Source organism: Carica papaya, chromosome 3 (genome assembly GCF_054855325.1).
Source record: "Carica papaya isolate Zhongbai chromosome 3, ASM5485532v1, whole genome shotgun sequence".
NCBI classification, from domain to species: Eukaryota; Viridiplantae; Streptophyta; class Magnoliopsida; order Brassicales; family Caricaceae; genus Carica; species Carica papaya.
Genome location: NC_142311.1, coordinates 6,178,367 through 6,192,571, shown reverse-complemented (window position 1 = coordinate 6,192,571; position 14,205 = coordinate 6,178,367). Strand labels below are relative to the sequence as shown.

The window sequence follows — 14,205 nt, the reverse complement described above, 5'->3', positions numbered from 1 at the left end:
AGGCCCTGGACAGCCCAAGGATAGGAAATACTTAACCACACAAGTTTGTTCAATTTAGATGCATCTATATCTTTAGTAAATGCCTCAATTCACTCTCCTGAGTTGCAACAGCATCAACTTAAAGCATAAAGCACATAAATAATAAATTTATAGAACCAGGCCATGAATAACTCATCAGGAGATAGGGTTACGATATTCCCCAAATAAATACCATAAATGATCTGTTTAAGTGGATGCAAACCCAAACTAATCTGAATAAACTCAAGTTACACTATCAAGATAGTTATTTTTTTTTCTTTGAATAGAAAAAAAATTATTATTAGGAAAAGGAGAAGAAGACAAGCATGGAGAATAAGGTATCCTCCTTTAAGACCAAAAAAGAAGCAAAAGAAGTACATATCAAGGAGAAGAGATCATCCTGTAGGAGAAAGTTTAAAGTTAGTATCACTGGACTTCCCATGCTAGTCCTTGTTGATTTTGATAGCACCCATTGCTTCATTGACGTTAGTAGTCCACCAACTCTCTCTATAAATGGAGACACATGAACATCTCTGAGTAATGGTGGCTAATGAAAAGCGAGTAGAATGGCCGAGATTATATAGGAAAGTTTAAAGTTGCACTAGAGAACACCTCTTTATGTGTAGATCAATTTGTTTCCCCCTTGAGTGGTTTCGGGGCAGTTCTCAGAGTAAATTGCCTCTGAACACTGTGGCCTGTGGGACTTTGTTGTCATGAAAATGTCTTTTAAACAGCAATGAGGCCTCATAGAACTGCAGAGAATCCAATGTCATAAATGCCAATGGGGCATGAGAGTTGCAGCACTCTCATTTGCTCAATGCCAACAAATTGACCTACAACAATTACTGACAGAGCTTTGGACCATTTGGCACACCCAGTAAGTTACCTCCACAATCCACCCGCAATCATAAAATTGTGTTGGAAGGCAATTCTAATCGGATGGTGGTTATATCCTACTGTTATCCACATCTAAAAAAGATGAGATCGATTGGCAAATAGACGAGATGATGGGACAAACAATTATCCGGCCTAGTCAATCAGTATTCCCTTAAAGAAGACAGATTGAATATAGAGGTTGTTTGTGGATTGTCAAGCCTTGAACCAAAAGATTATCAAGGATAAATTTCCAATATTAATGATTGTTGAATTACTTGAGGAACTGCATGGAGCCAAGTTCTTCTCTAAATTGGACCTTTGTTCAGGCTATCATCAAATTCAAATATACTCTAATGATTTGATAAAAAGGCTTTCGCACATGGCATGGCCACTATAGATTTTTTGATCATGTCATTTGGATTTACTAATGCAACTTTTATCCTCCAAGCTCTGATGAATAAAGTTTTCCAGCTATAATTTTGTAAGTTTTCTTGATCTTATTTGGTGATATCTTTATTTATAGAAAAACACTGATGGAACACTTGGGAAACTTGAGAGCAGTTTTCTCACTATTGGAAAGGCAGTGACTATTCCTTAGGCAATCCAAGTGTTTTTATGGCCAAACACAGGTCTCATACCTCAGACAGACAATTCTTAAGAAGGGGCAGCAGCTGACACTTTAAAATTTTAAGATAAGTTGCAATGGCCGAAACCAATGACTACCAAACGTCAATAAGGATTCCTATGATTAACCGGTTACTACCGGAAATTCATAGAAAATATTGAGTAATTGCAGGACCCTTAGTAGCATGTTTTGCAAGAATTCATTTACGGACCCTAGAAGCATCTGCAACCTTTAAACAATTAAAGAAAGCTATAACCTCGACTTTGGTTCTTGCCTTCCCTGACTTGTCAAACCTTTCATTGTGGAGTGTTATGCCTAGGATTATAGCATAGGAGCAGTTTTGCAACAAGGAAGGTGACCTATAGTCTTCTTCAGCAAAGTATTAGCATTAAGACACCACAAATTTCTGGCATATGAAAAGGAGTTGGTGGGTCTCGCTTAAGTTGTGTGGCATTGATGGCTATATCTCTGGGGCAGACATTTCGTGATAAGAACAGACCGTCATAGTTTAAAATGTCTATTCAAACAAATTGTCACCTTACCGCAACAACATTGATGGAGCAAACTGATGGACTCTGGTTTCACGATGCAATACCATGCGGCTAAGAAAAATATTGTAGCAGATGCCCTTTCTCGTTCGAAGATGCAGCAAAGGTCACTGTAATAGCAATGCCTCCATTGGACATTCTTGAAGATGTTAGAAAAGAAATTATTTCATCACAAACCTTATAAAAGATAAGAGACAAGGTCCAAACAAGAGACGGGATTTATGGTCTGTGAATGATAGATTGGTTTTCTAAAAGAAGCGAGTTTATCTCCTACCAACCTTTTCATAACCAGGGTCATGAAGGATATCAAGGAACACTAAAATGAATTGTAAGGAAATTTCCACTGGAAGGGCCAAAAGTGACAAGTGCAAGACCTTGTGAAGACTTGTTTGGCGTGCCAATACAATAAAATTGAGTAATTACAACCTACCAGCTTACTAAAACCTTTGACCGTAACAGTTCAAATATGGGCAGACAATGGCTTTCATCGAGGGACTTCCCCCATCCCATAGGAAGACAATTCTTCTGGTAGTGATTGATCCATTTTGTAAGTATGCTACTTCCTTTGGCACATGCTACAAGGCTGTAAATGTGACTCATCTATTCTTTGACTCTGTTTTGAAACTACACCAACTCTCTGAGTCCATTGTTACCAAGGAAAATGTCACTTTCACATGTTTGGTTTGGAAATAACTTTTTGGCCTATCCAAAACTAAGCTTGCTTTCAGCTACGCCTACCACCTACAGACAGATGGACAAACAGAGGTGGTCATACAGTGTCTAAACTTACGAAGGCCTTCTGCGGACTTAAGCAATCACCACAAGCATGGTTTGACAAATTTGCAAGAGTAATGATAGCAACGGGATACAAGCAGAACAAGGAGATTATAAATTGTTCATCAAGCACTCATCTTCAGGAAAAGTCATAACTCCCCAGTTTATGTAGAGGACATAATAGTAACAGTAGATGATGATGCATAGAGACAATGACTAAATTAGTGTCTAGCCAAAGAGTTCGAGATCAAGACACTATAAAGTTAAAATACTTTCTTGGCATTGAGATAACTCACTCTAAACAGGGCATTTTCATCTCTCATCAGAAGTATGTTCCTAATCTGCTTAAAGAAACAGACAAGACAGGTTACAAACCAACAAGTACCCAATGGACTCAAATCCAAAAGTTAGGAAAGGCAGAAGATGATGCAGAGATAGACAAAGAAATGTACAACATCTAGTTGGAAAGCTTATTTATTTATCTCAGACACGACCAGATATAATCTATGCTTTAAGTGTGATCAGCCAGTTTATGCATAATCCAAGAGAAGTCCACTTACAAGCAACTAACAAGTATTGCTACCTTAAAGGCACACCAGGGAAAGATATTCTTTTCAAAAGAAACAAAGGTCCAATTATTGAGGTCTACGCAGATGTTGATTATGCAGGATCAACCATTGGTATTAGACCAATCTCTAGATAATATATCTCTCTTGGTGTTAATCTGGTAACTTGTAGGGTAAAAAGAAAAATATGGTAGCACAGTCAACTGTAGAAATATAATTTAGGGCAATGGTTCAGAACTTCTGTGGACTACTATGGATAAAGATCATCCTTGAAGATTCGAAGGTTAAATGGGATGGTGCATAAAGACTCTATTGTGATAATGTGTGTTATTAACATAGTCCACAATCTAACACAATATGACCGAATGAAGTACATTGAAGTCGATAGACACATCATCAAAGAAAAATCGGAGAGCTGACTGATCAATTCACCATTTTGACCAACCCATGGTTAACTGATTGATGTGCTTACTAAAGGACTGAGTAGCCCAATGTTTCAGAATATTGTTACCAAGCTAGGAATTGAAGAACATATATGCACCACCTTGAGGGAGAGTGTTTGAAAAGGAAAGTTCATATATTTTTTTTCCTTTTGTGTAATATATAGAACCTAAATTATTTTTTTAGGATCCTATTGTGGTGGAATATCCCATTATCATGGGATTCCAAAATAATTAGGTTTCCTTTTATGAAGCTATGATGACACCGTAAATATGTGTATAATATTTTGTAACTATTCAATAAAAAATACAATTTTTCTCCACAGATTTTGCCCTTATTCATGGTCTCTCCCCCTGAATGCTAGTGTGCCTCAAACATTACACTGTGGAAATAGTAACCAAACATAAATTGAATGTATCAAACACTTTAGTCCAAAGTGTTCTTTTCTCAGCTGAAACAATACTACTAGAGCTTGCAGCAGAAAATGGAAAATATACAACTAGAAAATTTATGTACCTTAATCAATTAACAGGAGCCATGTTAATTACATAATAGACAAGATCATATTTTGCATAACAGATTCTTCTCAGGAAATGTGATAACTTATCTTTTACCTCACATGAGAAAATAACGCTTTTGCAATGACAAGCAGCATGGAAGCAAAAACAAGAATATTGATCTTAGTTTGCAACTCAGTCGAAAGTCCTCTCAACAGCTCCAATGCTCTTGCTTTTACCTTTTCACTTGCCTCATGGTACCTGGAATAGTAAGAAAAAAAATATTGCTGAAGACATTACCATATAAACATCTATATATCTTTTTTAAAACGTCAATCTACCATCAAGAACAGCAGAAACATCACATACTTATAAAAGAAACATAAAAATTATTATAAAAAACTCCCACAGCATTGTACTGAATAGCATACCTCATTAAAGCATCCTCCACTTTCACAGTGCTAAACCATTCCTCTCCGACCTTTCTACCTTTTGAATCCAAAGCTGGTCTAAGTTGCTTAATTTGTTCTTCCCCAGGAGTACCTGCCCATACTGATGGGGCAAACCGTTTTCCCTTGAACCAAACAGCCTCATGCTCTCGGGCATATAATATTTCTCCCTTTGGGCCACCAAGTGGTGCTGTCATGGCCCTTATTCTTGAAATAATAGGGAGAAAATCCTCATGCACCTGAAGAAACATTGTATACCTAAACAATGATGCATGCAAGAACAAGCATACAAACCCGAAGAGCAAATAAATTGTTTACTACACTGAAGAAAACTCAATTATAAGTGAAATGTACAGAATGGACCCTAAGAAACAGCCGAGTCCTCCAAGATATGTTGCACAATGCAACTAAAGCATGGAACTGAGAAGCAATAAAAAAAGAATTTAATTTCAGAAGCTTACTGCTAAAGATAAGGCTCCAGCTGCCTGTTCTACAGCTAGAAATTCTTCCTCTATATGAATCCTCTTCACACGGCCTTTCCACGAGGACTCCATATCCTCAAAAAATTCATTTGGAATATTATCATAGGAGCTTAGTTTTTGATCACTATCATCATCTACAATGATCATTTCGCCTATCCTACCTGAAGCCCATTCACATTCCTCAACCTGGAGTAAATTAAGAGAATTAAATTAATTCAGAAGTTATAAATCATCATGGAGAAAGAAATAAATATTAATAGAAGTAATTTCAGAAAACACCAACAAACAAGTGGAATAGCATATATTTACTTCTCTGTACAGCATGGTAAACACCATATCTAATGATGGAAGGAGAGAGTTCCGTATAAGCTAATAAAAAGCTAAAAAACAGCATCTTCCCGTACATAGCAAGAAAGAAATGAAATCAAACATTTTGAAGCAATGATGTTGTTGGGAACTACAAAAGTACATCAGGCCTCCTCTCACTTTTGAACAAATAGTCTCTGACAAATACAGACCAAAATAACAAGGAAATTGTGAAATTCAATCAGTTAAGGCAATGATGATGAAAGACCTAGAGGATGAAAAGGAAATTTAGAAAAGATATAGCACCAATCTTAACCTATGTTCGGAGTCAATATTCAGCACAGGGTTCTTCAAAATAATATATGTTTAATCACATTTACAATCTAGATACAGCTACACAGATTTATGGGCTACACAGATTTATGATTGCAAAAATAAGACATAAAAGCCAGTCTGAGTTCTGGGCCACTGAGAACTGATACTTAGCAGTACATTTCTGGCTAGAACTTTCTCACCGTTTCTTCCTGGCTAGCTATGCTAGAATATTTAAGATAATATGTGTCGATGTCTCTAAGACTACTTGCTTAAAACTTACACATGCAGCGCGGCAGACCAAAGCTCTTTTTCCTTAATCTTGTGAGGGAGAATGTATAATCCTTTAAAGTCAATAAGGAAATGAAGAACTCAACAAACTATGAAATGATACAAAATAAAACCATGTCACCACTTACTAATTTCTCAAAATCAATTTTCAAGCCAGTTGCCACCCATGTAGGGTCCATCAATGATCTCAAAATTTCATTGAGCTCCGGTTGCTTATACATGTGCAATATTTCATCAAGAACACTTTTAATTCTGCAGAACTCCACATGATTGGCCTCCCTCTGCTCAAGTAGCTTCACCAGCTGCACAAACAGAGAGATGCCTAGTAATGAGATATGGAGGCATGAATTAATAGCCTAAGGTTTATGTCAACCATGGGAATATGAATAGAAAAGAGAAATTTTGATGTAATATCATGTTTGTTCTTTCTAAAAAAGAAAAGAAAATAATGATTCTTACTAGAATCTGTTACTTGCAGGACAATTAAAACTGCCTGATATAATGGCAACAGCAATGTCGACTGCTAGAAAAGAAAATAATGATTCTTACCAGAATATGTTAGTTGCAGGAAAAATAAAACTGCCAGATAATGGCAACAGTAATGTTGACTGCTAGACATCTTATGTGCAAGTTAAATTGCTTGATAATAATGGAAACAATAACGTCAACAGCTAGACATCTCATGTGCAAGTTATCTTCACCTCATACCAGATGAATTACTATAATCACAGCAACAGCTACTGATAGTTTCAGTTGACTATTGTCTAGTAATCCTACTGACAGCCTAAAATGGTAATTAAGGAAGGATTATGGAGGGACTTCCAAATAGAGCGGACGGTGTCCAGGGTGAGTCGGAATTAGGGGCAAGTGCTGACCGGTCAAGTGCGGACTGAAGAAAGAGTAGGAAAGCAATTGTTTGATATTCAACTTACGCACCGGAAGCCCAATTTGGATGCAATTACAGTTACTTCATTGGATGAACATATTATCTACTATATCCAATTTGTAGAGCGGAGAATGGATACTTCTTTGCAGAAATACAACATAATAAGAGGGTAGAATTCTGCTGCTGATCAGGTACTTGGGAGCCCAGATACCCGATAGAGTTTACATTCCAGAGGACAGAGGAGCAGCTGGATGGCAAGCAATGGTGGCAGAACTGGAGAATCTGGAGAGGACTGGTCGGGGAAGGAGCAGGGAGCCACCAGTTGCTGAAAAGCATACAGAAAAGAAGGTTTCAGGAAATAAAAAACAGCTGTTAACACAGCTGTAGCCAGCTACACCACGCCAGGGAGGGGCAATCAGGGAGAGGTTCAATTTCTTTCAATTTTCAAAGGAGTGGGAATATTGCCAGAAAATCTACTGCGATTCCAAGCAGGAGGATTGGTGGGGGAGGATTTTGGGAGAAAAATCAGCAACTTTTAAAATTGTATCTCCAACTAACTGTCAATAAGTTGGGAAACAGAAGGGTATTATGGGCCCCAGGAACAAGTCAGCAAAGTTTGGTAAGAAGTGATAAGGAAGCTGCCCTTTTCAGCCTGGGGCCCAAAAACAGCCCACATTTAATCAGCCACCTACATGGCCCAAAAGTTACCAATGCCGGAAACCCAATTGCTGCTCACCATTGAGCCTAGAGGAGAAATCACTGCAGAATGGTTTGGCAACCCAGGAAAGAGATACCCGAATGGGTCGACGAGGAACAGAAGCAGAGGAGTGAAACTGGCAATGCAAGCGAAACTGTGGCTCAGCCACGCATGGTTTAGGGACAGCTGAAGTCCATCATCATTGCTGAATCACAATCATCTCTAACTGCCTCCTTCACACAGAAAGTTGCTGGTCTCCAAGCCAAACCATCATCTACTCACAAACCACACGGCTATGGGAAACGAATCAAAAACAGGATGAACCTTAAGGGCCTAGGTTCACACAAAGATGGAGAGAAGAGAGAAACATGTGATTTCCTTTAACTCCAGAATGGGGGAAGAAGAGAGTGATGAGATGGAATCTGAAGATGACAGTTCGGCAACATAAGCTTCTTCCTTTGACTATGGAGTTAGAGCAAGAAGGGAGCTATGAGGAGATCGGCCAAGAAGAGCATTGCAGGAGGAAATTAATGAAATGTGGAAGGGTTTTCAATTTCTGTTTGCAGAGCATAACAGGAAGATGGGTCTGGAAAGGCAATGGTGGAGGAGCATCATCTGTGTGAGAAGCAGAAGGGAGATAGCGATATGTCATGATGTCGATCACCAGAGGATGATACAAATAGCTTTCCATATGCCAGCGCAATGTTTAGGAGTCTCTTGGTAAACACTTTCCTTTGTCACATTCATTTGTTTTATCTCTACCTTTGTCCACAATAGGAACAGGTGATAAAGTGGAGCCATCCAGCAATACTTGAACTAAAACAAATTCAGGAATATTACACTTTTTTTTCATGAATGCATTTGTTACTATAAACATTAAAGATATACTTAGCAACAGTCTTCTAAAAATGATTCCTTTTGCAACTACAAAACAAATTCAGACACAAAAACAAAGAAATATTACTTTCAGAGCAAATTCAGGCACAAAAACAAAGAAACAATACTTTAGATGCATAGTTTTTTAGCGAGTAAAATATTCATAAAGCAATTGGAATATAACCTTTGCAGATGAAACACAAGTAAACTCCGGAATTGAGCACTTCACTTTGCTCATGAGTTTGCATGTAGCTGCACAAAAAAATACACCATATTGCAAAATTTGAGCAAAAACTATTTTATGGATCAAAGGGAAAACAAAAGAAAAGAACCATATATGATATCCAAAAATCATGAAATAGCTAATTCTTAATGAAGATGAAAACTAGTGGCATTTTCTGTTATACAACCCTGCCATTTGTAGCTTCCTCTCTTGCTCCTCTCAGTGTGTATTAATTATTTGCTAATTGATGAAAAAAGAAACCAGAAACATTGATTGCACACTCTGTGACAGTGAATTTAAAATCCATACTTAGATGATGATCATCTTGATCCTCCCTAGTTAACAGATATACTTCTTGATTATTGTTTCACATGTTAATAAATACCTAGATTATCATGTTTCCAAGAGTAGAGAAAAAGAAAAGTTATTGTTCGTATGACATAAAGAGAAAAGATCATAACAGATTTTCATGAGAATGAAAAAAGTTGTATGGTGAAAGTAGTGTCTTTTTTCTTTTGGTGAAATTAGTAATGACTCTTTTTCAATGAATAAATTATGTTCCTAGCATGGTGAAATTGTTAAAAATTATAAAGTATTTAACTAATGATGGAAAGTCTATATCCCGGTGCTGCAAGTTTTAACAAAAGTATCATTGTTAAATGTTGCTTAGAAAGTACCATAACAAAATGTTACTTAGACCACAGGAGGAAAAAAAAAGGCGGGCTAAGTTTTAGAAAGGAAGACAAAATTCTTATCATGACCCTTGGAGGTCCAAAAGTCGCCAACATGCATAAAGAATTAAAATAACATAATCATGTCTGTATGAAAATTCAACTCCTAACAAAGCCAATAAGATTTTAATTTTGTTAAATTTACAGGTTATATTGAATAAATCATGAATACTCTATGATCCCGAAACCAAATGATGAATCAATAGGACATATATTTCAAAGCCACCTTGAATCGTCAATGCAATCTCATAAGCCGGAGGATTGAGAAGAAGATCCCGAATATACCTAAAGATTAACACAGAAAAAAGAAAGAGAGTGAGAGAGAAAAACAATTGTATACTATTGCTTGAGCATTATACAAGTTCTTTAATTTGATGCTGATTGATGACACCTCATTATATGTCACGATTTGACCACATACCACATGAACTTTCACATAAAAGAATATAAATAGTATACTCCAAGAGCAAAAATTCCATATTTTTCTTTCGGCATTTTCCATCTGGATTCTATATGGCCTTCTAGGAGAACTGACTGATAATAAGAGAAAGGAGAGTTCAATGACCATATTTTTACAACCCAATATTCCTTTTGCTATCAAAAAGGGGGAAACAGCAATGGTAGTTTACACTTTTATTTCAGCAACCACTCATAGTTAGGAAAACTTTTTGATATACAACTCTAAATAATTTTGACCTCAAAAGCTACATGATGCAACTTTGAGATTACTTCAAAAGGTTACATCAGCCAGTACAAATAAAAAAAAAATCACAAATTTGCCAAAATAAAGATAAATCTGTGTTTGCACATGACGCATACACAAGATTATTGATGCACATGTGAGTGTCCTTCAACCATCATTCCCTTAATGCTCCTGTTTAATACATTTCAACAGTTTGCTTATATTGCAGAAAAAAAAAAAGAACCATTCCCCAAGTTTCCTCCCATTCTTCACTTTCATTTCAATATTAACAAGTAGCATTAATATTAGAAAAAGATAACTAGCATTTTCATGATGAATATCAAGAGATCAAAAGGAAAAATGAAAAGGATCATGTCTTGTGATTTGTTGAGTCATAACTAAATGAAATTTTAGAAAACCAAAAAAAGAAAAGGACAAAGGACAAATTAATTCACTCAATCATCATAGTGCAAAAATATATTTTCCGCTAAAAAGATCTCTTACAGTACTGGTAGGCCAGAGCAATTTTGGGGAAGCAAAACCTTCAATAAACAAGGTATTCCTTCTGTTGGAATGGCACCTGCAAGCACACACACATAGCAGTTATGCTTATGGCTTTATGATACATAGAGTTAAATATCAATGTCTAAGGGAAACAAAACCAACCAATTTGAGTTGCTGTTCCAAGGTGCAAAGGACGTGGCCTGTTTTCTGAAGGCACAGTAACATTTCTAAACGAAACTTCATCATCAAGACCATAGAGTTCCTTCACCTGGAAAATTGCAGGAATAAAGACTACATATTTCAAAAAATACAGATAGAAAGCACAAGCTTAATTCTGTGAGCAATGCAACCTCATTTTGAAATGTGCACCTTGAATAGAAGTTCAGTGACAGGATTCCCCTCAATCCACTCAAAATTTCTAGCACTACATTCTCCCCACAACAGACCTCCTTCACCAAATTCTCCCCAACGGCAAGTTCCTAGGAAAAACACCTCTAATAGAGTGAAGAGTTGCAAAAGACTTTGCATTTTAATTGAACAAATAAAAGGGCATTTGTTGATGGAACAGCATGGTAACAAAATATCATAAGGGATTTGTGGCATAGATGTCTTATACTCCATATAACCAGAAAACACAATCGTGGTTTTCATGTTAATTCTGTACAACCCTTACCTTCATAACTGAAAATCAAATAGTAAGGGTGAGAAAAATAAAATGTTGTGATTTTATTGAATAATAGTGTCCATCATATATAACTTTAGGAACAAAAGAAAGGAAATCATAATCTAATCACAAATCTTGATTCAGTTACACTTGGGAAACACTAATTTAATTTACTTCTCTGTTTAGGAGACTAATAATATACATAAAAAAGAAAACAAGTATCTATACATGATACTACTTTCCAACACTCCCCTTCAAACTACTGAATAAATATTGTCCATTCTCAACTTACTAATATATTGTCAGAAATACCTCAATTGCTCAAGCCTTTGATGAGTACATCAGCAAGTTGAGAGTTGGTGGACATCTAGGGCGTATAGATCAAGCCACTATCTAACTTCTTTTTGATAAAGTGTCAATCCAATTTAATGTGCTTGGTCATATCATGAAGTTTGGCGATGGAGAGGTTAACAGAGAAGAGGGGGAGACTAGCAGTGCTCAGGAAGAGGAAGGGTTGGGCAAGGAGACTGTGGTAGAAGCTGAAGTCATTTTGACTGGGATGACGCGAACAAGAAGGATGAAGGGGGTTCCATTAGCCACTAATGGTTGTCCTGTTAGAATGTGAAGTGGCTGTAGAAACGGCTAGGTGGGATGAAAGGACAACAGAGCTGGGGGAGGTAATGGTGGAGGAAGAGGTGGGGTAGAAAATCAGGGACTTGATTGAAGAAAAAAACTCTAGATGGGTACTCCAAAATATCCAGCTGAATAGTAGCATGCTCAAGGTCACTTACGACGGTTTAGAGGAGCAGGCTATGACACTTTTTAAAAAGATAGAGAAAAAAAAGAAAGAGAAGGTGAGAGGGGAGAAGTTAAAATCTAAAGTTAAAAACAGATTGGCATTGAAGGCTATAGGGAGTTGAGAAGGTTGCAATCAAGTATCAACCATGGCAATTCGTGAAATGGGGAAAAGAAGGGAAAAAGGGTGTGTGGGGATGCTTAATACATGTTTGGTCGCATAATCTCTTAGAATGTTAGGGGCATAAATGATCATAAAAAGAAACAGGTAATTAGAATTTATATGAATAGATGGAAACCTAATATAATTTACCTTCAAGAATCTAAAATGGAATTCATCTCAAACAGGATACTCGAAGCCTTTGGAAGACTAAGGAGATCAGCTGGCAAGACCTACCAGCTAGGAGGTTATCTCGAGGGATTCTGGTTCTATGGAATAATGTGGTTCTTAAATGTGAGAAAGTATTGTTGGAGGGATACTCTATTTCGTGCCTGTTTGATAATCGTATAAATGGGTGAAGGTGGGTGTTTACTAGTGGATAAAACAGAGATGAAGGAAGAGACAGGAGTTGGTTGTTGAAGGATTTAGATGTATGTACACAAAAATGGGACCTCTCATGGATTGTGGAGAGGGATTTCAATATCGTTTGAGTAGATAAGAAAGATCCGAACAACATTTCTCGAGGTATTGTGCTAAAGAGCTTAAGAAGACCATTGACAGGCTTGAACGACTAAATTTACCTCTAGTGGGAGGTAAATGGACTTGATCCAATCAGAGACCCAACCCAGTTTGTTCAAGAATTGATAAGTTTTGGTGTTGATTTCCTGCCAATTACAAATAACTTGTTTGTGCTAAAAACTCATGTAACGAACCATCTCTAGTCACTTCCTCAATTGCTTAGTCTCCCATGGGATTAATTGGAATCCTTATCCCTTCAGGTTCGAGGGTAAATAGTTAAAAGTTAATGGTTTCTATGACAAGATCAACAAAAGTTGGAGAGAGGTAATGATGGATGGTAAGACTAGCTTTAGAGAAGTTCAAAATATGAAGGTATAGAAGGCCAAATTAAGAAGTAGCGCAAAGAGGGGATGGATGAAGGTAGAATCAATGAATTTCTACTATAGACTATTGAGGCTCCTGCGTATACCTCACAAAAATAGTTCCCTTAGTTCTCCCCAGGATTTGTGTTTTATTTTTATGTGCATTTTTCTTTACAATGTTTCACTTGTGTATACCTCACTTTTATGTTTATTTCGCTTTTTTTGGTGTTCTACCTGCAAATTCCCTGTACAACAATTACATACCCGCTTCATCACCCTTTGTTTAATTTTTTTTTTTTTTTGTAGCTTATCAACAAATATTTGGCAAATGCATACCATGTCTCCAGTTATGGACACAACCGTGATACAGATTAGATGACTTACTTCCTGATATTTGAAAAAAAAAAAACAAAGCATCAAACATAAACAAGGATAACATTTAAACCTGATGCATTTTGTCTCAAGGATGTATGCAGAAATAGATGGTGGCACTGACAAGTACGAAGCTTCGTAACTAACGCTTCTTCAGTAAGACCATCCTCTAAAGAATATGTCTTCATAGTCTCAAATACTGAAGTCAGAGAATACCCACTTGCTGACCGAGATATTCCTAGAAATTCAAGAGACATTTAACAGAAGTTAAAACTTATCAGTATCACTAAAATTAGCTCAGTACATGAAGTTGAAGTTAGTAGTATATGCCAACAAAGTATATAATCCAAATGGAATGATGTACAGATATTATACGGTGTTGTTTATGAGTAAATTATCTAAGTCAAGTAGCAAATGAAACAAAGGTTGTCTTGCACAGGGATTGAGTCGCTATTTGGTCTTAGTACTACTCCATTGTTTCTTTTTCATTACCTGTTTTTACAGGAGGATACCTTATTCTCTCCATCTTATTGCAACAACTTTCTGCTT

At 36.8% G+C, this 14,205-nt stretch overlaps 1 protein-coding gene across 6 annotated transcripts in view; it reads right to left on the bottom strand.

The window, feature by feature from the left end:
• The window catches only part of MSH1 (MUTL protein homolog 1), a 54,717-nt gene that overhangs the window by 4,053 nt on the left and 36,459 nt on the right, over positions 1-14,205 (bottom strand). For all 6 annotated transcript variants that reach the window (XR_015817653.1, XM_088215306.1, XM_088215307.1 and 3 more), the window contains 10 exons: positions 13,730-13,894; positions 11,154-11,263; positions 10,947-11,052; positions 10,785-10,860; positions 9,825-9,883; positions 8,829-8,896; positions 6,314-6,487; positions 5,256-5,462; positions 4,777-5,033; positions 4,463-4,606 (listed from right to left, as the gene is read on the bottom strand). Coding sequence is in view for 5 of the 6 variants with exons in the window: in XM_088215306.1 (XP_088071432.1) it covers positions 4,463-4,606; positions 4,777-5,033; positions 5,256-5,462; positions 6,314-6,487; positions 8,829-8,896; positions 9,825-9,883; positions 10,785-10,860; positions 10,947-11,052; positions 11,154-11,263; positions 13,730-13,894 (1,366 nt within the window). In the remaining variant the exon portion in view is untranslated. The remainder of the gene's footprint in view (positions 1-4,462; positions 4,607-4,776; positions 5,034-5,255; positions 5,463-6,313; positions 6,488-8,828; positions 8,897-9,824; positions 9,884-10,784; positions 10,861-10,946; positions 11,053-11,153; positions 11,264-13,729; positions 13,895-14,205) is intronic.